At 41.0% G+C, this 25,767-nt stretch overlaps 1 protein-coding gene across 9 annotated transcripts in view; it reads left to right on the top strand.

Annotated features, from left to right (window-relative positions):
- The window catches only part of fbrsl1 (fibrosin-like 1), a 279,559-nt gene that overhangs the window by 53,784 nt on the left and 200,008 nt on the right, over positions 1 to 25,767 (top strand). For all 9 annotated transcript variants that reach the window (XM_040155019.1, XM_040155010.1, XM_040155017.1 and 6 more), the window contains exon 2: positions 22,873 to 23,097. In XM_040155019.1, the coding sequence (XP_040010953.1) occupies positions 22,873 to 23,097 (225 nt within the window). The remainder of the gene's footprint in view (positions 1 to 22,872; positions 23,098 to 25,767) is intronic.

Here is a 25,767-nt window from a genome sequence, read left to right on the forward strand (position 1 = left end):
TTTTCAATCCAATACAACAGCACTGTGCGCCTGCATTCCTGCCTGACTCTTCGTGGAGCTCATGAATGCCGAGCTCCACACGTGGATTTTATAGATCATGTTATTGAATTCACCACCTCTCCAAACTGCCATTCAATTTCACTCGCCCGTTGTGCTACCCTGGCGAAATGACCATGGTGTTTTAGACAAGCAGCACATTCGTGTGGCGGGATGGCAGGTCTATAAGGGTGGATCGGTACCAGTGGTGACTATGGCTGCAGCCAGAGCGCACGGGATTTTTTTCTTTTATGGATATTTTTTTCTCTATTTTGTCTTATACAGTTCTATCTAGCGTTATCATATAAGTTGATTATGATCATGCTTTTGAACATTGTTTTTATCTGCCATATTTGGTCATCCATAATACTAGACCATTGTGACAGGTGGAGATTTAAATATCATTGGAGGAGGCCCAGTTCAGTACTCTTTGGCTTCCTGTCAATATGTCTCAAAGGTATCTGACATACTCTCCCATTATGATTACTTTCACTAATAGAGACATCCCCATCTATTTCATTTGTTAGTAAAGTAACACGAAGCTGGTGTCATGTAATTACATAGACTCACTCTGTACTGTATGATGAATGTATACCACTTAGTGCTTCGGGGGGGCAGATGGTCTTTTATTATGCTGTCAATGATTCAGGCAGAACAGACAAGCCATTTGTCTCCATATTGTAATGAGTCAATGCTTCGAAACAGTAATTACCTTTTCGACCGGTTGACAAATGACAAGAATTGTAGCATATCAGTAGACGCACATGCATACACACCGCCGTATGCTCAAACACAAACATGCCCACTTGCACAGCTCGTGGCACAGTCAGAGCTTGTGTTGACCTTTAACCCCTGCTGTCACATCACTGTTGATTCTCTTCCTGGATCAGACTTCATTATGTGTGGAGCAGCCACATTTCGCCTGCAAAAATAACATCTTATCATACCATTTCATCTATAGTTGAGTCTTAAAAACCTTATTTTTGTTAATAAAGTGCCAATTCAGCAAGAATATTTCAATCAGTTTTCAGTAAAAATAACTTATAGGAAGTTTCTAAAAATTAGTATTTTTATCTTGAAATATGACAGAATTAGGCTGAAAAACAGAGCTTTAGAAAATACTTGAAACAAGCTGATTTGTATAGGGTACCAGTGGCATTATTGTCATTGCACTGACAAATGTGTTCACTTATTTAAAGAAAATCAGACTTTAAAAAATCATTTGTAGACAGAATTGTTAAAGAGATCTTTGCACTGTATTTCAATATTTAGGTGGCCAAGGGTGTCTCTGACCTTTTGTGAAGGCGATTTAGTGCTCACAACATCAATGAATCATCTATGCATCTACAACTGCATTTTATGTGCCTTTTTCTGGTTTTGGTTCACACCAAATACAATGCAGTCATGCAGAATGCCTGTTAAAGTCAGGTTTAACGAGGCTCACAGAGACCCTTAGCTCTAAGTGATGCAGTTTCTCCACACATCAACACTCAGAGGAAATGATAAAAAGCTACTGTGTGTATAACCTCCCCCAGAAAACAAAGGTAACATTTGAAATGAGAGAGTCTGGAGAATAGAGAAGTTTGCTTAAAGGATGGTCAGAAGGCTGCAGTGTTTTGACTTGAGGTAAATGTCACAGTAATGTCAACTGCTCCCGATCCATAAAGAGAGGAAAGGAAGGTTAAGTTGTTTTTGTTTGGGGGGTTGGTGAGTGGGAATACACAATCAGGATGAATGTGATGATTATCATCATTATTCTTTGTGAACAAAGAAAAATAACTTGGTGAGATAGTGATTTATATGAGGTTTTGAATTATCAGCAGGAAATAGTTGTGGTGAAGAAAGAATTTGTGTTTTTGCTGTTAACTTTTAGGAAGGTCAGCCATTCAAATATCTCGAGTTGGGAGTGTGCAATCAATATTACATGTTTGCTGTTTTCACTGTAGAGATCCTGCCTGTATTACAGTATTACAGTATTACAGGGCGGCTGCGAATCCTGACATCCTCAGCAGCAGCGGATTGGTCTTTGTTTAGTATAGTATATATTTAGTATAGAGCATCTGTAACACATTTTTAAATACACAGTCATACACCCACCACAAACCGTGCTGGCTCAGATCACACCTTAATAATAGTCAGTGTTTGCTTTCAGCTGCCTGCAGTACAAGGCTGGAGTTAAAACACAGCCGAATAAATCATGAAGAACTAAAGGTTTCAACTGCACATAGATATTGACTTTTAAATTCTCTTTGAGGAAGAATGGATTCACTTCAATACCAAACTAATCAATGTCAAGGGCACAAATTTTGGACTCTACTGAATTTGCCCGAGTATATGACAGTATTTTTTTTCGAGGTATTCCATTTGAAAAACTGTCAGTCATATAGACATTTACGTAATCTCAGCAGTAGATGTTCTCTTTGAAAGGAATGTAATAATGTATGTTACACTCCTTTAACTGTTGCATTGTGGGTTGTTTGTAGCCTCAATGTTGCTAGGCCAGCGAGTTTATACTGTGACTTTCACAGTTAGTGTTCTGATACTTTTGTAACGTGTTCTGTTGCCACAGAGGAAATAAATCCCCGAAGACTGAGTAGAAAGCGTCTCCTGCTATCTTTACTGCAGAAATGAATCGGGGAGGAAATCATATGTCAAGCAGCCAACAAACAGGCTACCTTCCACTAGTTTGACAAAAAATGCACCTGGACGAGCCATACACTTGGGATTTCTGCTTTAATGGAAGTGTTTTCATGGTATATTTTTATGACAGAAAATACCTCAGAGATTAAGACTTCTTCTTATCATTAGATTACCAGTATCACAGAGAAAGTTTCCCAACAAGACTGACAAAGGGTTTCTCATCCTCAAAAAGTTTTTTTCAGATGTGGTATCTGGAAATCAGTCTCAACAACCTTCAAACTCAGTAGGCCAGTCAGCTTCACCACATCAGGCCAGCTCAGATAACAATTGGCTGATGATCACATTTAATATACTGTTACAGTTCCCACACTGCAGCTGGCAAAACCCACCCATCTTGTACTCTAAGCAGTCTAAAACTAACTCTCCGATGATTTGACCCAGGTCTTCAAAGAACTCAGCTAGATATGGAAAAAATTACTTTTCTGGCTTCCGTAATGGTGCATGGGAGCTTTGGTTTAATCTAGATCCAACTGTGCAGCATTGATTTGTGGGCTGAATCTCCAGCAATAGGTCTGGCAGGGGTCAACCATACGGGTATTTATGATAAGAGCAGCAGATTGCTATAAATGGATGACTTCCTTGGCTGTGAGAGGGACTCCGGGGATGGGAAGTGGGGTTACATCACTCCAGCAGAATGTAATAGGGATAAAATGAGGTGCTAGTCGGCTACAAAATGGGGCCAGGATTGGCAGCACTGGTTTTATAAGACAGTTTGAATATAAAGTCGCCGGACGTAAAGGGAATAGACCTCTTAAAAGTCTGTGCCCTAGTGTCATTAACTAGGCCAAGGGAGGCTGGGAAAGACCGAATGGATGAGGGTAAGCGCACTTCCCCAGAGAGTCAGTGAAGATGTATGTTTCACTTCATTTGATGGTCTTTGAACTTAAGTATGTGTGTGTGATATTACTTTTTATAGAGGCCGTAAAAAGTTTCGTTGTGTAAAGAGACAAATCCGGGTCAGCTGAGGCCTGGGCTTGTACTGGCAGGCTCAGACACACGGCGGCTGCCAGCTTTCCCTGTGAAAACATAAACAGACAGTCACAACTAGCACACAGCACACTGATCCACTGCTCTGTGCATAATGCCCCGCAGAAAGACTGAAGCAAAACCTGGCAGCACCAGCGATTTGGAGGCTAAGGATGCTTTTTCCTCCATATAAAGTGATTGCGCGGGCAGCGTTTTCATGCAAAGCATCAAACTCCTGGCAGCCAGTGTTGATGGAGGGAATGTGTCACTGGATGGGTGTCACACCCCAGTTGTGAAGGAGTTTTTGGGTGGAGGCCATCTCATGCAGAACCTGCCAGGTCTGAGAGCAGAGCCGGATCAGAGAATACATGTGGAGGCAAATACATGAGCTGCAGATGAGGGATTTGATCTTTGTATTTTTGGATTTTGGGAAAACCCCCATGCTTGCACTTCTTCCCATCAAGCGTCATGTATCAAAACTGGAGTCCGCCTTTGTAACACAGTACTGTAAAAGTCAGTTATTCTCACTTCTTCCCAGCTTCGATTTGTTATTTTCGCCCTCCACCTGAGCTAAGGTTCCCGTGGCTGCGCACACTCTGTTCTCGCTACTTATCCCACATTCAGAGCCATCCAAATGAAAATTCATTTCTTTCAGTTAATTGACTCACAGCATCTTTCCCTCAGCTCCCTCAGAGTTGTGAGGCAGAGTCAGCTGTCAGTTCCAGATTACAGCGTGCTGTTGTTGGAGAGAAGAGCCCATTGTGTTTATCTGCCGTGACAGCTGGCTGGAGGCAGCAGAGGGAATAGATCTGTTACTGTGCCTAGTTTGTCTGTGATTTGGCATCTGCCCAGACACTCCACCTTTGGCTTGGCTAACTCAAGTACACCTCTGCTTTGTCTTCACGTACTGCTCCTTCCTTTCTGCGCCCCTCATCTTTCGCTCTGCTCTCCCCTCGCATCGCTCTGTAGGATGTCTTGGAGGAACTTTCTTTCGCAGCAGTAGATTTGTGGCCTTATGACCCGCGTTGACGGGAGTTACCGAGCGTTGGTGGATATTCAATGGCTCTGGGGTTACACGGTTAATTTCAGATGTACTTATAGAAGGCCAGGCAGAGTGGTTCATTCTGACCTGAGTTGTACAGCAGGTGGACCAAATCTCCCTTCCTGCTTGCGTTTGCCAATTACTGCTCGTGGCCTCCAGCACACAGATTCCCTGATGTCCCGCTGGGCAGGAGGGCCTATTCACTGCGATTATTTCATCATGCTAGCAGTTGAGCTGGAATAGAAACAGGCAACAAGATGAATCACAGTTAGCCCTCCGCTCTGATTCCACTCTTAATTTTCACAGGGGGGGTGCTCCTGTAATGAATCGTTGCCCATGCAACAAACCCGCTCCACCGTCACACAGGGCTTCATGGGGGCTGCCGGATGACTTGGCAGCTGTTTCATTTCTACCATTTTGTGGGGTAGTTTTCAGAGAAAGGTACTGTACAGTTCTGCAATATGTGTCAAAACTGACGCTAGAGCACTGGCTTGACTAAATTCCCCACTTTAAAGTGCCACAGGGCAGGAAAAATGCATCCTCTACCGGGACTGAGCAAGGGTCAGCACAGAGGAAATTCCTCTGTTTGTAAACTCAAAGGTTTGTTTGTTTTTAGCTGATTCACTAAGCGCTAGCCGTCTGTTCACACTCTAGCTGCAGCGTTTGATGTGTGTCTCTTTTCTACTTGTGCAGCGTTGTGTTGACATTTGACCAGAGTGCTTCTGTAATCTGTTTTTCTCTTCTCTCTGCCTGTGAGCAGGAGCTGTATAAACATGTCCTTCCAACACAGGAGGCGAACGGATCACTCCTCATTACTGGGAAGGCAGGGAGACAAGAGGCGCACAGCCACTGCTGCCTTTTGATTCTATGGCGTGGAAGCAGGCCTGACATAGACTAACATGTACCATGTATACATGCACTTAGCGCATACACAAAAACACACACACACACACACACAACCGCATACCTGGCAGATGGTCTAGCATCCAAAGCAAGGTAGATAGCACCTGAATCTTGAAGTAAGAAAGTCAAGCAGCCAGGTTTCAATTCTTCACCCACATGTCCTAATCTGCTGTCAGCCCATGAGCTCACCCACCTCACCTGCACCTCTATCCATCTGTTTTTACCTCAGATGAATTCAGTTCACAGACCTGTCTCCAATGCAGCCTTTCGTCTACCGTCTTAGCTTAGAGACATGGTACCTGTCTCAGTCCCGTCTCACCACGCCTGAGCGGACAGAGACCGCAGTGCCTGAGCGGGCGCCACGGTAACCCGCCCAACTCCTCTGCCTCGCACTGCTGCTCTGACACTAAAGTAGCTGATGATACATCATTCAGACCCACTGGACTCCTCAGACTGGGCCACCGGTGCTGTTCTTTTACATGCCCCACTGGATGATTGACAGGCGGGTTCCCACAGGGAGGCAGCATGTGGAGGAGCAGGGCTCAGACTCAAATATAGTTTCTCCCAGTAGCCGAGGGTTAAGGTTGCCACTTCAGCTGGTCATTAGCTGATTCAGACAAACAGACTTTAGTTTGTTCTTCAGTTCCTCCCTATGCTTCTTGCCTGCCACTTGCTGCTGCTGACTTGTGCTGATTACTTCCTCCATCATGCAGCCTCCTCCCATCTGGCTTCTCATTAATCTCTCTCCCTCCAATGCTATCTCTCTGTAGTGTTGTTCATATCTCAGTGACGTGCAAGCCGAGCTCTGGCTTGAGGTGTTGCATTTGGATCAGGCTTCCTCTTCAAAACTGTTTGGGTTCATGCAAGGAGCACCCTGTAGAGCATAATATACCATGCAGTGCAAGTGTTCATTTCTTATTTTTTTTTCAGCATACAAGGTTCAACTTTAGGACACAAATATTCTAGTCTGAAAAGTCACAGAAGTACCCAGTCTGTGCTCACTAATGTCCAAATCAGAAGAAATCATATTAAACAAAAAAGGGACTTTTTCTTATTTGTAACCGCTAGATTTCTCTGTAATTGGAACTTTATAATTTTAAAGAAATTTCCTTTCCCTTTTTACCCCACAGTGAAGGGAGATTCTTCCACATAGATTAAGATAAAACTTTAATGATCCCTGTTGGGGAATTGGGTCGTTGGAGCAGCAAAATCATTTAAATAACTTGGATAGAGGAAGAAAGAAAGAATATAAATGGAAGTTAAGCAAATGAGGGGGATTAAAAATAACAGAACTGTGTGTACCACACAAGGAAATTTTAGAAGTGAAAGAATGAGAATTAAATATATGAGTAACAACATTTCTGCTCTGTACGTGAAAAGCGCGGAACACTCTTGTCTTTATTAGAGACGGGCTCAGATGGGAATTAGTTCTACTCACAGATCTGGGGGTGGATGCAGAGATAAACTGTGTATAGATTCATACTTTATGTGCTGTTAAAGCTCTTAAATTTACCAGTTTATTTACATCTGCGTAGATCTAAATGTAGAGGGTCCGCAGGTTTGCACATGTAGATTACTAACTGTTTGAGTAATACTGTCCAGCAGAAAAAACATGTGACACTATCTGTTCAATGTAAACTTTCCCTTTATTTATCTAAGGAATTTTATACCAATGCCCTGCTTGGCTTTCGCTTTCACTGCATTTACTTGGATTACCACAGGTGAAAATTAGGTCAAAAACCAAATGGAAAAACAATCAATACTGCAAGAACCTTGTTGACAATCCAATTATAATAACCTCATCTGCACTGCAGACATTCTGTAGTGTTACTGTTTTTTTTTGTTATTTTTATTACTTCAAAGGACAATTGTGAATCTGCTGCAGAATCAGTGCCACTTTTGTGTTTGCTGCCTCTTTTTCTTTTGACCTTCTATCAGCAAAACCATAATTGAAGCTTACGTCTTACTGTTACAGTGCTTCTTCCAGCAGAAAAAACCGACGTAAAACAATGTTCTGCCTGTATTCCTTTTAAAAAACTACCTAGATTATAAAATTTGCAGCAGTTTTTTTTTAAAAACTGTGTGAAATATAACGGGGTATCAACATGATTCATAGCCACATTACATAATAAATATTTCAAGTTCAGCATACACTAAATGGTGTAAGGGTGCATGAGACACGCTAGTAGCCGGCAACATAGTGACTCTTCCTCACTCGCTCTCTATCATCCTCAGTAATTATTTACATCCCTCAGCACTGAGTTGTCAGGCAGCTGAATTGCTTGCCTTGACTGCAGGGAGATCGCTCTATGTTCTCTCCTCATGACACCATTTCCATCTCGCTCCATCTTCCTCCCAGTGAAGTGGCTTGATTCCAAGGCCTTAGGTAATACCTAATAGACCCCTTTCTCCGTCTCTCTCTCTTCCCCTCAGCACTACTCTGTACCGGTTAAACACAGAATAAAAGTGCACTCGGCAGGGTGCAATTATACAGCAAGCACTGTTACGTCCAGAGTTAAATACAGCCCTCTCTCTCTCTCTCTCTCTCTGCTCACTTTCTACTGCAGGCAACTGCTGTAGCCTAGAGGTAATTGTATTGCTGTCAGCCCTTGGTTGATGAGTTGCCAGCGTAATTGCTTTACGGTTTGACCTCTGGTTTTTCAAACAAGCGCCCTGGTCAAGGATCTGGACTGGGGAGATGAGGGATGAGAGGGCGGCTGTTGTATGCATTTGTTTCTGCTTGTGTGTGTGTTGTTAGTGGAGGCAGGATGAATATGTTACTCCTCTAACGCCCCACGCTGCCCCCGTGTCCTCTGTTATTCTTTACCGCATTTTAAAGTGCAGTTCTCTGCCTCATTTTAAAATCAGCTTCTGAGTGAATTGAATCGTTAGGTATATTACACACAGAGATTTGTCTCGCTGACACTAATAGAGAAGAACAGTGATAGAAGTACATACTGATACAAATCGTTCAAGGACGACAGGATATGACACGCAGTGCAGCAACAGTGCCAGGCACTACCCAAATTAGGCATGTTATTCTTAACTTGTTATTTTCATTTCTACGGCTGCTCTTTTGCCAGAATAAACAGGATCAGAAATCATTAGCTTGTAAGTTGTCAACCACGAACTTGAGAGCATTTAAACTATAAGACAAAACAATTCATGTTGCAGTTGCTTTCTGAAATAAAACAAGATAGCGTTTTTCTCCCTAACTTAGGGATCAATCTTTTTTTTTTTTTTTTTACAATTTCAATAGCCAATAGCAATAGCAAAAACCAAGATTTTAATTACACTCATTATTAACAATGTGTCAGCCAGCTTTGGGATGTGACAGAATTATTTGGCAACCATTGATTTGGCTGGCTGTAATGACAATTAACCTAACATTAATCAACATTAACTTTGTGAACTGACCGATTTACAAAAGGAAGATTTTGGCTGTTGAGGGTTAATATGCTCTTAAGTACTGTTTACAATGGGCCAAAGATGATTTTGTCAAGCAAGACACACACTTTGAGTAAGATAAGATAACAATAAGATACTGAATCATTTAATCAAATTATTTTCCTGTAAAAAAAAAGATAGGTTTGTGATCATGAAACTTATACTGTTTAACACTATAAGAACCACAAATTCAGGCCTGGGCTTTAATATATAGATGAAAATGTAATATTGGTCAGAAAAATCACAATTAAAAGTGGTTTAGCGCTACTTTATGCCTTCTTCGATGAAAGAACAGGAGTATGGCCTTTGCCTTCAGTTACATGACACACTTGTCCTGAGGTGGCAAGGTTGACCACGTGACGCAGTGAAGAGGTGGGAGAAATGTCAGGCTGACAGCTGAAGAAGGGAAGGACGGAGGTGTGAGAGAGTTATGTGACTGTGTGTGTGTGTGTGTGTGTGTGTGTGTGTGTGTGTGTGTGTGTGTGTGTGTGTGTGTGTGTGACAGTGAGAGATAATAAGGAAAAGAGAGCTTCACTGTGTGTGTGTGTGTGTGTGTGTGTGTGTGTGTGTGTGTGTGTGTGTGTGTGTGTGTGTGTGTGTGTGTGTGTGTGTGTATTTATGGGTGTTTTGTTGTCTTTTTTGCATTGTGAACTTTAGGGGAAAGAATGAGGCTGCTACGCTGTGTGTTTGTGGATGGGTGTATGGAACGAGACGCGGATACAGGTGGAAGTGAAACCAGTGGCGAGTTCACACACACTGTGTATTTCAAAGAAAGAAAGAGTTTTTGTGAAAGGAGAAAGGGAAGGCAAAAAAGTAAACTTTTGAGATAATAGAGAAACACACACAGCGTCTGTGCGAGCGTGCGTGCGCATATGAGTGCGTATGCAACCGTGCGTCAGGCTTATTCATCTAGCTAACAGTGTGATGACATCAGTTCACGGCTGACTCACTGGTTGGGGAGCACTTTTAGCAGGAACAACAGCATTTGTTTATGTTGCCTTCGACACAGTGCCTCATTCTCTCTGTGGAAACTTGTTTACCTCCCTGTCAAACAAAATCACCACGATTTCTCTTATGGTAACAGTTTAAATATTCAGGCATTTAATGTTCACTCAGATGACGGTTCATGTGTCTTTTTTAACGGGGAGTTTAAAAGAGCAGTAAATGAAGATTACCTTTAAGATCACAACAGGGAGTGATCAATCACTCGACAACTCAACATTTGTTATAGCTCAGAGAGCTAGAGGGGCAATAATACAAGTTTTTACTGCCTTGACCATGGAGAATGATCAGATTTATCGTTGTGTGTAGCAGACAAGATGGTGTCTTTTTCAAATTACACAATGAAAAGTGTTTTTTTTGTAACGTGCTTGCTTTCTCTGTCGTGTAGCAGTGCACATAATGCTGAATTTCAATCTTGTGGGAATAACTGTCAAGATGATTTGTGGGTAAATGAATCAACATGAAAGTTATGACAGTAGTTTGAAGCCTACGACATGATGTTTTCTGTAGCCTTTGGTTTGTCATAATAATTGCTCTTATATTTACTCCAACCATGTAAAACAATATTCTCTATGATGATAATCTTGATTGGATGAAGCTCGTGTAAACACAAATATTGAAAATCTCAACGACAAAGTCAGCAACTCTTTTAGCCCACGCTGATTGCTTTTCAAGACCTTCCAAGACGCTTTATAAAACTGTATGTCAATTATGGCATGAGTCAGGCTGAGTAAGTATACCATCCCATCCCAGTAGTTTTACACCAATCAACCAATCCTTCCTCCATACCCACTATTTGTGATATTTACTTAGTTGGACATGAAAAAAGAGGGTATAAAAGAAGACGATGATTGGTTATTACAGTATTAAGTCTAATAACTGGACTACATAGGCCATGTTGATGCTCAGTCGAGTATAAATTTGACACAATTACCTGCTGAAGTGATACGTACGGTGCAACATTACAATTCTTTTTTAACTTGAGAAAGTAATCCTGACTTTGGCAAGATCGTACATCATAGCTTTCAAAATTGCCACTAAGACTACACAGGCTATTTATACTCTTTTGCAAAGCTCCATGATGACAGCAATCAGATACCATAAGCCACTTAAAAACTAGTCTCATGGGTAAAACAGGTGCAGATTTTTTATCACTCAGTCATATCTATAGTGACATCAGGGTTCCCTGTTTTGCTTTATCACGCAAATGGGCTACTTCAAAGACAAAGCGACAGGTGAAAACTTACTCACGACTACTTACTATGACCACTAGAGGTCGCCTAATAATAAAACGTAACTATAGGTCGTATCAAGCTAATTGCACAGATGACCTATGGGCTCATTTTTACAGAATAGTCTGCGGCAGCTGTAAAAGGCCATTGTAATTTTCAGGTAGTATTTTGATAGATATTAACTGGAATCAGCTGCACTCACAACTGGAAAAGGAAAGTGTGCAGGCGAGCAGGAAAAAGAGGGTTCTCCAGACTTTGGATGTTCTTGATAGTTTTGAAGCCCCCTGGGTGGTTTTCCAGTGGCCTGGAGATTTTCTCCTGACCTGGCGAAGCTGCCGTAGTATGTGTGTGCAGGTGGTGATACCCCCCCCCCCCCCCCCCCTTCTCTTTTCTCTCATTTCCTACCCCCTCCTCTATTGCTCTCTACACCCATTTGATCGTATTTTTTGTGTGCAAATGGAATGAAACTGCAGGTTTTATGACCCTTTAAGTGTTCTTATGTTTTGTGTGTGTGTTAAGATTAACTGTATATGCATGTTGATACACCTGCCTCATGCATATACACTTGTGTTAATGAATAAATAGAATATGTGTGTATATATTTAGTAGTCCTAGGACTGTGTATGCTGCACTATATATGTGAGCAAGAAATTCCTGTTGTGTGTGTTGCTTTTGTGTTAATATGTGAATGTGCATGCGACCAGCTATTTCAAGTATGGCAAATATTACAGTAAGGGTATGTGTGCAGCATGTCAGCAGCTAGGTAAATCCTAAATTGTGTATGTTGCTATGATTGTGTTTGTGTGTTTGTGAGTGTTTGTGAAGCACACGTGCGAAGGCTGAATTAGCTCCTGGAGTGACACCATCTGGCCAACGGGTGCTGAGGGGAGAGTAATGGGGGGAATGCAGCGATAACAGGGCGGTGCAGCAGAACAATAAACACTGGCTTTAAATCTGTTTAAAAGCTCTAACAAGCACTCAGGGAAACCAGAGCACAGAGAGACACACTCCACATTACAGGAGTAAAAGATGTAAAAGATACATATATATGTATATATATATATATATATATTATGTATTTATATGTATATATATATATATATTATGTATATATATATTTTATGTATATGTATATATATGTATATATGTAAATATATATGTGTGTGTAGGTGTATGTGTATATGTATATGTATATATATATGTATATATTATATATGTATTATATATATATTATATATATATTATTTATATATAAACATACATATATGTATGTCATTTACATCTTTTACTCCTGTAATGTGGAGTGTGTCTCTGTGCTCTTGTTTCCGTGAGTGCTTGTCAAAGCTTTTAAACCGATTTAATGCCAGCGATGTTTCGCTGTGTGTTGTCTGACATGTCGCCTGAGTTGGCCGCCACCAATTGAGCAGTTTATTTCAGCTGTCAAATTCACTTGCTCAGTCTCTGCTGCTGATCACTTTGCTGCTGCTGCAGCTGATACATCTCTCATTCTGCTGCCACCCCAGCATGCACCTGTGGGCTCTGTTTCTCTTTTGGTTCCTCACAGTTGGGTGTATTGATCTCTGCTAGCTTCTGCTCTGGTGTTCTTATTTTGTCAGGCCAAAAACTTTCACGCTTACATTTATTTTCAATAAAAGTCTAACGCAAAAGGCAGCACATTAAGCAGTAGTTGGACAATTACTAACCACAGAAAACATCATCAACAAAGCAAAAATAGTGATTATAAAAAGGTCTTATTCTTGAGGTTCAAAGTACAGATCACGTGCAACCAGATGTCCCAGATCTCACCTGCCACAGACTGTTCTAGAGACTATTAAGTAGATTGTCCAACAGGAAAAAGGCTTTCTATGGAGGCCAGTAGGTCCTGTGAACATCCCACCCATTGCCACAGGAAGCTCCCCACTCTCTGCTGCTCAGTCCGCACACTGCAGCCCAACCAACAGCCGGGTGTCATTCCTCGGGTTTCTCCTTTCCTCACACTCTCCAGAGAGAGGAAGTGTTGCCTCGGCAACAGCTATTCCCATTGGTGGAGTAGAATGACAAATAAACTTCTATAAATGTCCACTGTTGGTCTCACATTGTCAACAAATCAGCCCAACATATTTTCCGTGCCAACTGTCAGTTATGTTTTTCACGGGTAAAACTAAAAAACAGCTAAAAACGCACCAGGGACATTAATGGCGAGCCTCTTCAAGAACAATATACGACAAGCTTTTGAATATTAACAAGCGTTAGTATTCACAAGCGTCTGACGGCATTACTGAAAGCTTGCAATTTGACATTCTCTTGCTCTTTTCACTACAAAGCCAAATCAAAACACAAATTACAAAATCAGTTTCCCTCCCACTGCTGACTAACTCAGACGATGGCAGAAGTGTTTTGACGTCAGCGAAATTTATAAGTGCATCTTGCTGCGAGCTGAACCAGTGTGAGAAGTCGGCTTTGTTCACACAGCGGGAGGGCTGACAGAGCAGAGGAATCCCAACCAGGGACAGGGACAGGGATATGCCTGCAGCCTCATACTGTATCAATGCAGTTGCTTCTAGGCCTTCAAGATCCCGAAACTTCCTGAACCTATATACATACCTATGTAGACTTGAAGATTTAAGTAAAACATAAAAATTGCTTGAATATGAGTTACAAGGTTTTTCCATCCTAACCCTCGGCTAAACCCCTGATGATTCAGTTGAGAATTTGTCCGTCCTGAAGGAACATTGTGAAGATCTGAAAAGATGTATTACTGGTTTAAAAATTACAGTGAACACCATGCAAAGCCTTTTAACTCTCTAAAACCAACCCATTATTAAACTTTTCAGTATTTCAGAGTTCATGGTCGTAGGTTGAAGAGGCAGCACTGTGACCTGGGGACTGATGATTTCAACTCTTGAATCCACTGCGAAACCCTTAGTGGTGAATGAGTCTTTCATTCTGCCACAGGAAGCTGCTGTGTAATTGTGGCAGAATGGTGTGTATTTGTCAGTGTGCATTTCCAAAGCAAGACAGACTTTTTCAAAAGTTTGTGGAAAGGTAACAGGTTACTGTTACAGTTACTGTAACATCTGTTTCAGGAGTTCTAAGCGTCCAACAACTCGTAACACTATTTGTCTATATAACAATGCGTTGAAGGGGTATTCCAGTGATATCCTATCCTGGATCAAGTTCCAGAAACATTGGGTTTTACACTTCCCATAATGCGAGTTGATAGCCGGGATAACCCTGATTGACATCAGGCTATTTTTTCAGACTTTGGATAGCTCCCTCGAGAGTCATGAAATGTTTTCACAGGTTAAGTAGTAGTACTTCCCATGAAAAGTCAACCGAACATGATGTTTAAAATCAGTTGAGTACACCTTCAAAGGTTAATGGTAATTATCACTTTGTTATATTGACAGCACTTACTATATCCAAGTGAAATTCTTCTATTCTCTATTCAGGTTTGTTTGAGTCACAACAACAAACATCACGACAGTGTCCCAGTAAACCTAACAGAGGCGGCTGAATGGAACTCAGTAATTATTCATTTTATTTACACTGCTCTTGTCTGATAGATTTGTCATTTTTCATTTCTTTTTAAACCTTGAAAGTGATCTGCTTGTCAAATAACAAACTCCACAGTTTCAAACAGTTTCTTTGTTTTACTGTGATGGGAAAGCCTCCAACAAAAAGAAAGCTCAGATAAACAGCTCAAACTAGACACGATACATTAATTTTACATCAATTTTCTGGACTAAGACTCTAGAGATTACTGTTGAACTTTCCCTGCTCTATTGGGTATCTTCAGTGCGGTATGACAAGAAAGACGGGATCTAAGGTTGATAAGCGTCACCTATATAAAAGCATCACCTTAGATTCTTTTGTCATGTGAGAGTGGTGCGTTTAAAAATAAGCCAGCTAAATCTCATCTCTTGGAGATCACCTAAACAGCAAAAAAAAAAAAAAAAAAGCCCTGATGGAGCAGATCTGCCAATTTATTCCCAAAGAAACAGAAAAACAGTGTGTAAGCAGAAGCAGAGAGAAGTGACAAAGTCAGAGAGGTGGCCTGATCAGAGGTTGGCTCCTATTAACTGGACGAGTGTAGCAGTAAGCGACTTGCCAGAGATTAACACCTCACATCTCCTGTACTTTCTCCCGCCCGCCCAAAACACATTGCATACAGAAACATCGCCAAAAACTAGCTTACACTCACAAAAGATTAGGTCTTTAACCGTGAAGTCAAATGAACAGGAAAAATACATCTCATCGATTAACAAAAGGTGAAAAGGATGCGGTTCATTTAATCTGTGTGCTAGCCAATTATGCAACATTGATCACTGAAGAAATGTGTGCTTTCTCATGTACACAGCCTGATAAGCTCCTTGGTACACAATGTGCTCTCTTTTTTCTCTTCGAGGCAATAACCCTCTGATTATATGCTCTGAGGGAAACAGGGAGCCTGGGTAAATGACCGTGTGCTCTAAATTAATCAAAGGTGTGTTTGATGTAGCTGACAGTAACATTAGATGGAAGGTGTATGCTCTGCTGTCATTGCAGAGCTTCACATGCGTGGGACTGTAAAAGCCAGCGAGCGCTGCATGATTAAATCAATCCAGTCTAAATCAAGACAAGTCAGAGTGATTGATCTGACATGCCAAGAGCCGCGGTAATGCGTACAGAATCAGTCCAACAACTGAGCGATAAATCTGCACAACCACACCTCAGCCAGCGTAAAAGGAGCTAAACACAGCTGAAGTGGTGCAATGAAAGGCTCTGCTGCTTTCATGCAGATGAAAGAGGGGAAATTACCTTTTGAGTGTTTACCTCCTTGAATATCTTTAAAATCAGGGTTACTAGAAAATACCACTCATATCATTAATAAATAAATACAACTCAAAAATACATTTAACCTCAGCTTTCAGATGGTAAAGGCTTACTGGAAATTGATTTTTCATCAACAAGGGCATGCTATACTGTAGTAGCTTAGAAATATAACACTGAAAAGTAAGTCAAACTTCGAAAGATGTACTATACAAACTTTAACTGCAAATTAAATCATAATGTGAAATAACAAGAAATTGTATTTTTAAATCCCTTTACATTATATATTTATTGGCTGTACACCATACAATGCCTTTAAAGGTCCAGTAAAATTGTATCATTACCTCCTTTAGTGTGTGTCAAGATATTTTGAAGCAGAATGTTGGTGCACAACATTAATTCATCACGTATAGTCTAAGTTTAACCAGAGTTTGATATGATGACAAGCAGAAAGGTAGGCTTATTAAAGAAATTCATATTATTGTGTAAACTTTTGAGTTCTGCCCATTAGCAGAGCAATAAGGTCAATATTGAAGATTATTTTTTCCCCCAAGAAATTAAAGTGTCTATTTTACGGAATTTTTAAAAGTGCTTGTTCTTGCAAACAAAAATTACATTCAGTGTCAGAGCATACAAACAAAGCGGGAACACCACTGTAAAAACATTGTTCCATAGTTTACCTCTAATCTATACTGTGAGACGGACATTCGAAGCATCAACACAGAATAAAAACATGGAAGATCAGGTCATCACCCATGCAGTGTCACCGTGAGATTAAACCAGATTTAGAGCAGCAGGTGATATTTGACACTGTCGTTACACGGAATTTACCACCTGTTGTGTGCCTGCTTCCATTCACCAGATCAGGAACTAAAATGGCCTTTTAAGCACGTTTACGTTTCCACTACATTGTTTAATCTTCATAAAGTTAGGTTAGGTTCATAAAGTTTTTGAATTTATATAGACATAGACAGTTTTGCCACAGCACCCGCGCTGAGCAGTAGCTAATTCTAGTGGCGAATTTTCGAGGTGGCCCTATAATCTCTTTGTAGCACTGCTTAATGTCGAGGGAGATGTACCCTGCAGAGCTCTTTGTGTCTTCTAAATAATTACTGGCCTTAGAAAGAAGAGAGTGCAGTGGAGAAAGTGTGATGATGTGCATTAGACACTGCCATCTCTTTTTAACTCTCTCTCTTTACACACCCTATCTATTTTTCTGCACTCCAGGCTCCATTTGTGAAACTCCTTTGCCTTTTGGTTTATGCATGCCTCATGAAGACCCTCCTTACCCTTTGCAAGCAGCTTTAGGGTTGCTGACATTCCTCTGTGCAGAATGCATAAACCTACCTTTGGGAGCTGAATGTGCTTCCACAGTGAATCTCAAGGCCCCAGCAAAACCAGGTAAAGCCGTGCACTTTATTGTTGCTGACATGGAAACCTGTGTTGGATTTTATGCGCTCATACCCACGCACACACACACACGCACACTAATAGACATACGCATGCTCGAGTCCCCGTGCAGCCTGGAACAGCAACAAAGCTCTCCTGTACTGTTGCCAGGGTAACGTGGTCGGGTCAAACCAGTCGAGTGGTCTTTCCTTTTCCAGGCTGCCCCCCTCGCACCCCCCACCATCATAAACCTCCTCCACTCACTTGCACTATCTTTGTTTCTGTTTCTCTATCCGTCCTTCTCATCCTCTCCTTTTTCCCTCTTCTTTGTTGTCTGGAAGTTATATTACAACTAAGCCGTTGCTGGCAGACACACAGTGATGGATTACCCTTCTTCTCCTGGAGCTATTATAGATCTTTTGTTGGGGTCATGGACGGTGAATAAATGGAAATGACATGGATAGACAATTCAAATCAGTTTATTATCGATAGAACACAGCAGACACAAAACAGCAGTGACAGCAGGTGCAAACGTTCTAAACGAAGTCTAATTGCTCCAGCTCACGTGTGACAATAAGTAGTAGCCTGGCACATAGAAAACACATTTTCACACCTAGACCCACATTGTTTTCTCAACCCTTAGTACTCAGTGTTGGACTGGTATGAAGTGTACATGCAGCCAGTCTTTTGTTTTGGAACTAAAACACGAGAGAGCAGTATAAGTTGTTTAACAAAGCCCATCACCTTAGTTAGCCCATATCAAAGCTTTTTAGAGGTAATGCCTGTGTAAGTGCCCTAGCACACATACACATTCAAATTTCAAGTTGAAACAGTGTAACTCTGTAGCTGGAAAGAAACGTCAAGCTGGTGTTGAATGGGACTTGAGTTCCTCTGTGGGTCACAGAGGGACAAGTGTTGAGTACCAGGAGGTCTAGGTTATTTGAGGACTTTGCATTGAAGTCACAAAAAAATGCCATTTTTTTAACCCATTTGGAGTGGCAGCTCCTCCCCATGCTTCCCTCGGGGCTCCACCCCAACCTGCCACTGTACGTACTGTAAGTCACAAATGTGAGTTTTGAACAGCTGATTTTTATACATTTACCCCCAGGCCTCTTTAATGGCATTTCCTAACTGCTGTGCTTTAATATAAGGTTTAAAGTTGTGGGGGAAACAGGGAGAGAGGATGAGAGAGAGTTGTGATATGAATGAAAGGTCATATGATTCAAATGGATTTGAGCCTGTTGTAATTGCTTGACTAGTTATTGCACTTGGCCAGCTGAGATACTGAGATGACCCAGAGATGCCACATTTCATAAGCAGAACAGTTTTCAAGCCAATTTGGAAACCAAGATATTTCAGTTATTATGTCTTGGCCAGCTAAACCACAAAGACAGTACAAATTTTTCCTCTCATCCTTTAAGAGTCTGGCATTGCCATTGATTTGAAGAGTGAGAGACTACAACAGCATCTTGGTGACATTACTCATTTTGTCATTAGAGGTCTGGCACCAGAATTAATCTAATTATCCTGTCTGCATACCAAGACCTCAGCTTCAGTCGCTAATCTCCAGACTATAATTGATCAAATACAGACAAAAAAGAACCCAGTGATAGTTAGTGTAGCTCAGTGAATTGTCAAAAGAAATAAACGCATGACAATGGCAGACAAAGATTAACATTTTATTTTCATAAGTTTTCAATCTACACACCATACATGGAAAACTAATTCCCATTTTGTGTTACCCCAAGTATCATCCTTACTTTAGATAATACTAATCTTCTGCGATTGCTAGCTTGCACAGTATCTTCCAAACGCACAAAGCTGATGCCAATCCTCTTTTCAGATATTAAGTACATTTAAAGATCAGTGTGTCAAACTATCAAATCATCTTTGTAGTCCTTGTGGCTGAATGAGACAGATGATAACCACAGGGACACCCTCCAGAATGCTAATGAGACTCCACATTTCTGCAAGTTGATACTTAATTGATCCAACCACTTGCAGCAGGTTCGTTCAGAATAACATGACGATCAGGTGTTTTCTCCCTTGTAGGCAACGCCGAAGCCCCGGTAAGACTGCCTATCAATAATCATCAAGTCAGCCTTATGGATTGCAATTTACAGTTTCCCATCTCCTTACTTATTAAAGAAACAATGTTCTCAGTTTCCCTTGTTGTCGGACTAGCTGCTTTGTCTTCGTAACCGCTCTTTAAATATGGCTCTCCAGGTAATGAATTGCATGATAAGTGGCCTGTTAATACTGTCTGGTACCTCATGAGAAGTTTATGGGTTACCTTGTGAGATGAGAAGAGCTGACCTGAGCTGCTGTGTGATGTCGGTGTTACGAACTGTCAGCTGCGTTAGCTCAGCCATCTTTTGTCATGGTGTAAGAATGTATCACAGAGGAACAATACTGGTCTTAAAGTTTCTCTGAACTAAGGATAGACTGACACATTCACTGTTGTCAATATGGACAACATTGTCACTACTCTGCGCTCAATATAATAACCATAAAAACAAAAGCATATGTCTTAAATACTGTAATGTAAAGCAGTGTAGTTGTTAAATTCAACTTTTAGAGGTCTTAATGTTTTAGTAGGCCACATGCATAGAGTAAAGTAGATCTATATTCTGCTCGAGTCTATTGTGTGTACTGAGTGTGTACTGTGGCACAGCATCGAAGTGACTGTTTTAACTCTCACAATGAAAAATATCAATCTTCCCACAGTCAGCTAGTGTCATACCCAGTCTTAAAGTGTGAAGGTAATTTTTTTTCTCTCAAGTAGTGAAGAGAAAATCTCACACACAGAAACACTTCATGTGTTTCCAAACAGCTTTTCCTTAGAGGCTGGGAATTGTACCAGCAAGTAAGATAAAAAAACAGTTCAGCTACAAACGTTCAGTGTAGCACAAAATAATTTATGCCAAGACTCTTGGACTTGAACATCATAATGAAGATATTTGTGTGGGTGTTTTTAGGATGTTTGCTGTCTCCAATTAAATTTTAGTTAAATCTGGCCTGGACTTAAATTGCTTTTTGTCATGGAAACATTTCTTCCTTTTCAAGGCCAGTTTTTTGCAGTGCCTGACACATGAACACCTTTGGTCACAGAAGGTGTCATTCATTAGCAGTTATGCGGCTAATGTGCTAGCCATCTGCTAACCCCCCACCCTTGGAGTCAATAATTTGATTATTCATAAGGAGTGCTGAGGTAACTGCGGTCAGGCTGAGCACTTCTGGCTGTGAACAGATGTTAAAACGTGAACTAGCAGCCCTCAGCCTTGAACTCCATGCGGCTTCAAGCAGCGGTGCGTCATCCTCTGCCGTTCAGACGCACAGTGATATCCACCGACAGGCTTTACCAGGCAGCAGAAATAAGTGGAAATAAGAGGCAGCAGAAGCCCAGTCAGTCACTTGAAACAGGCAGGCAGGCAGCAGTGTTTCCCACAGGCTGGCAGATGTGCACGTCAGTCAATGTGTGTGTGCTTCATCATGTTGGCCTTAACTTTGCCGACACTGCCAGCCCATCTAGAGCTCAGTTTGACCTCAGCTCCGTGACTGATGCCGTGTTCATCTATGGGAGGATGAATGGAAGGTAGCAATGGGAACGGTACCCATGTTTATGACAGTCAAGCTTTTCCGTCAGTGGAGAACGGAGGAAGGCGGCTGCCAGTCATTTTGCACTAACAAAACAGTAACTAGAAAAATAGCAAGATAACCCACTGTTAAACTTTAGGTGTATCAGAAGTCACAAACCTGGTACCCTAGTCAGACTGAAGTTCAGCCAAGGTATAATTTTACTGCCAAGGTTGTGACATGATGATTAAAGTAATGTAGTAGTGTTCTGAGAAATAGGACACACAGACTGTGTGTGACATGTCATTGGTTGTGCATTGAAATTGATTGAAGTGGGAGCGCAGTAGCTAGCTAGATTCAGCATCTTAGCCTCTACATAGAAAAGCATTGGCTCACGCTGATGCAAAGTAATCACATGTAGAAGACCTAAAACTCTATAGCTGTCAAATTGTCAGCTAACAAAACACTCAATCAATACCTCTTAATAACAAGTTTAATATGAATTAATAATTAATGAGTTTGTGTGAGGGTTTAAATTATATTATATATGGGAGAATAGCGCTATAAAATGGTGTGTACAGCACTTCTCTACCTTAAACGACACACTCTGGCTCAGGCATCAGTGTTTGTTTGCCTTTTCAGGCACATGGTACTAGGACTAGTTAGTATCATGTTGGATATATCACTGCTTTCAGGAAAAAGTTTTGGATCATTATTGTAGCTGGGATTTAAAATTACATTTACAAGTCAGAAACTGGTCATTTAAAGCTTAAAAGGAAGCAAACCCCAATCACAAGTAATGGTAGCCCACACACAGCATGATGCCATTTTTGTCGTCCTTTCCAATACTGGTCATGGAGTGAGTTTGGGGAGGTGACGAAGGAAAACCACTGAGTAAGATTCCAGGCAGTTGCAAATGGTGTTTGAATTCCAATAAACAAACGCCAATCCGTATAGGCCGTAACTGAAGCGTGAAAGGAATGATTAGTCAAAGGGGGAAATTGCTTGGTCATAGTGTAAGTGTAAAGCCTCTGTATTTTCTCCAGTGTGTGTTAAAGCAGCACTTCATATCATAAGCTCATTATATCTGAGCCATAAAGTGATTATGGGCTCCAGTAAGGCATTGTTCTGCTGGTGACAGGATTAAAGATTTTTAGAGAGAGAGAGTGAGCGTCACCGCTCTTTGCTCGAGTGTTTGCTTGCTTTGTATAAGCCAGCAGTGAAAGGGGCTGTTTGAGAGCTGTAGCACACCCTCACTCCATTCTTTTACGTATTCATCTCCTGCCAGTCTGTCTATCCATCTTCATATCTGTCTGCTTTGTTCGTGTTTGAAGGCAGCATTAAGTGTTTTCATCACCTGGTGTACAATTGTTTCAAGGTTTTTAAGGAAATCTTTGAGACACTAAAAGCAGTAAATCTCTCTTGTCAGTGTGGCATTGATTAGTAGCTGTGTCTCTGCAGTGCAAGTGCAGAATTCCTATGGAAAGTAATATGGGCTCTTTAAAAAATGGCAAAAGTAATAGCTCCATGCAACAGGTTACATGGCATCCATCAACACTGCCTTGCTTAATTTTAATCATTTAGTTCTTTTAATAGTGACTTTTATTAACAAGATGCATACCATCAAGGGCTACAGTAGAAGTGTGTATTTATGTATGCATCGACCACTCCACTGTATGGATTATGTGGATGTATCTGTCCATTCCCACACACTTTCTAATTTGTTTATGTCTAGCTTTCTAATAAGGTCTCTACTTCCTCCTGCAGAAGAAGACTGGAGTCATGAAGACACAGGAGAAGAAGGAGCGATGGAAAGAGAAAAAGGTGGCGAAGCGGCAGAAGAAGGAAGACGAGGAGGTGGAGAAAGAAGAGGAGAATGGCCAGCCCATGGTGGATCCCCTTGAGAACGGCTTCCTTCATCACGCCCAGCGGGAGCAGGAGAGGATGAATGAGAGGCTGCTGAAGAAGACTTACTCCAAGAAGAACAAAATGGTTAGTGCCCACTTGGGTGCCTTTTTTTAAATTTATAGTCAGGAAATCTTGTTAGGCAGTAGTTCAAAAAAAGGTTACATATATGTTACATAGACCATTGGTTTGTATTTTTGACAAATGAAAGAGATGCCAGCTTTGCTGGCTTTGGCCACGAAGGCAGAGGAACCAATCAGCTGCTTAGGTAGCATCTGAATCCGCATTCTTTGTTGTGCTTGGTCAGAAGTATTATTTACACAGTTCTTCTAAGAAATAAGAAGCAGGACAGTCTATTTTTCAAATATATACTTTCAATCCATCTGGCATCTGCTCCACATTCACTGTAAAGCAGATAAAAGATCTATGGGGAATAATTACAAAAAGGTGAACGGCATGAACAGTGTCTTACGCCCTTGTCAGTTGTGAATTTACTTATTTTTGTGTCAGCAAGGACTTTGCACCACAGTGCTGAAGCTGTCAAGAGATAACTTCATCTCACGTGAGATACTTGAGTCCCCTCTATCTGTGCACCATCATACCACATCTCAGTATTTAGATCTGGAGAAAATCTTTTTCTTCAAATCCATCTGCTAAAAGCTTTCTTGGAGTTTTAGCCGACTAGAAAAATTGACTTTATATTGCCCCAGTCATTTTGAAAAAGCTATAGGTTTTTACATCTTTTTAACATTTACTTGTTACATGTACCTTTCTCAGTTTTTGAAATGGAAGCTTTTGACAAAACTCCCATTGTCATTTATGGAAGTCCAGGTCATTGCCACAGAAGCATAGTGGGATTGTATAGAAACTTTATTTGTCTGAGGTTTTGTCAACAGGGCTTTCTGCAGTTAGTAGTGATGTTTCTCACATTGTGATTGGTGGTAACTCTGTGCACTAGCTTCCTTTCTCTTGTGTAGCGGCTTTTTCAGATTAGTCTGTTTCAGTTGGTGCCAAACATTGCAGCACTTACCTTTTGCGTTATGGGTTTGGATTTGTGGTAATGTTTAACATGCAACTTTGTTGATTATTTATGTATTTACTTATTCATGCATTCATTCATTCATTCATTCTTAGTAAGACATTTTTCCTCACTAGTTGTTTAAAGTGAAAGCTCCAGTGTTTTTCCCAGGATTCTGCTGACTGACACTACAGACTACCAGCCAACTGTGATCATGCAGTCACTTGCTGATGCCAAGTGAATGGCTTGTACTTGTCTATTTAGAAATGTATTTGCTTGGTGGTGACAGCACTTTGTTTCATTTTTAAACAAAACCAAGATGGTATAGAGTTCAGCAAATAAATTAGTATAGTATTGACACTGCAGTACATCGGACCAGCTTACGCAGAGGTGAGGGCACAGTTAACAGTTAACATGAACTGCCCACCTGCATCCACACAAAATGTTTGATAGCTAGACTGTATTGTAGGTGCAGTATGGGAGTTCTGCACTTGTTTGGGATTGTGGTATTTTGTGCATTGCACTTGCTAAAAGAAAAAAAGAGAGAAACACATTATCATAGGCAAGAATCATTCAAACAGAATCTCAGTAAAGGTTGACGTATGGGACTTGTGTGTGCCCATGAGCCCTGGTGCTACCCCAAAAGTGTTTGTGTTTCATAAACAGATTGTTGGTATGCTGCCTTCAGGTGGGTTTACCCTGCCATCCTATCCTTGTTTTCCTTCATGACTGCAGAAGTGGTTTTCTGTTTGTTTATGCAGATAAAGGACTGCCAATACCCCCAGCTTCTAGCACACTGCTGAGCCCAAGGACTCCAAGTCTGTCCCAGTGAGATAGCACATCTATGTGTTAACAGTTTGTTTAAATGGGCGGATGTTTTTATGCTCCTGTCTGAGGCCAAGATCCACCATAGTGCTGTTGAGGATAAGAGGGGAAATGTAGTCAGGAAGCCAAACTAAATAATAAGGCTATGTAGCTCGGAGGCCTCCTCCACAGACAAAAATATCTCTCTTAGATAAGATTTCCTCAGGAAGTTAACATAGCTGATAATGAGTTTGGCTGTGATATTTAGTTTGCTAAGAGACAGTCAGGAATTATGTATTTAGCTGATGCTCTTATTGACAGTGTAAATGCAATAGGCTGCAATTAATTCAACCAGATCTACATACCAGTCCAGATAATAAGTCCATGATATCAGGAAACTGCTGCTGTCATGTGAAAACCATATAACGTCAGCTGAGCTGAATTTCATATTTTACAGTAACTTCCTCCGAAGATTTACTTCACATGCTCCCTAGGAGATTAAGATAGTAGAAAGACTATGAAAGCAGCTCAAAACCCACTGGAAAAGTAAAACTAAAACATTTTTTTTATTTTCATTATTTTGTCTTACTTTTCTACCCATCAGTAGCAAGATATTTTCCCTGGAATGCATAATACAACAGTAAATAATCAGAAAGTCTTGATCCTGTGTCTTAGATAAGCTTTTGGAGGGGGGGGACATATTGTTACGTGGCTAATTCTAGGTGACTATTTGTCATGTTTTTAAGTTCCCTTAGTGCAGTCTAAAAATTGTGTAGGAGGTACATCCATAAATGCACTGGCCTCCAGATTGTAGAATTGAGTAAATTTGAGGAATCCAAAACAAAATGCCAATTTTGTCCCAAATGTACATACAGTATATTTTTTGGAAGTGCACAGAGGATATCATGGTCACAAATCTGGCTACAGTCCACTAC

The sequence above is a fragment of the Xiphias gladius genome, chromosome 19, assembly GCF_016859285.1.
Source record: "Xiphias gladius isolate SHS-SW01 ecotype Sanya breed wild chromosome 19, ASM1685928v1, whole genome shotgun sequence".
Classification (NCBI taxonomy): Eukaryota; Metazoa; Chordata; class Actinopteri; order Istiophoriformes; family Xiphiidae; genus Xiphias; species Xiphias gladius.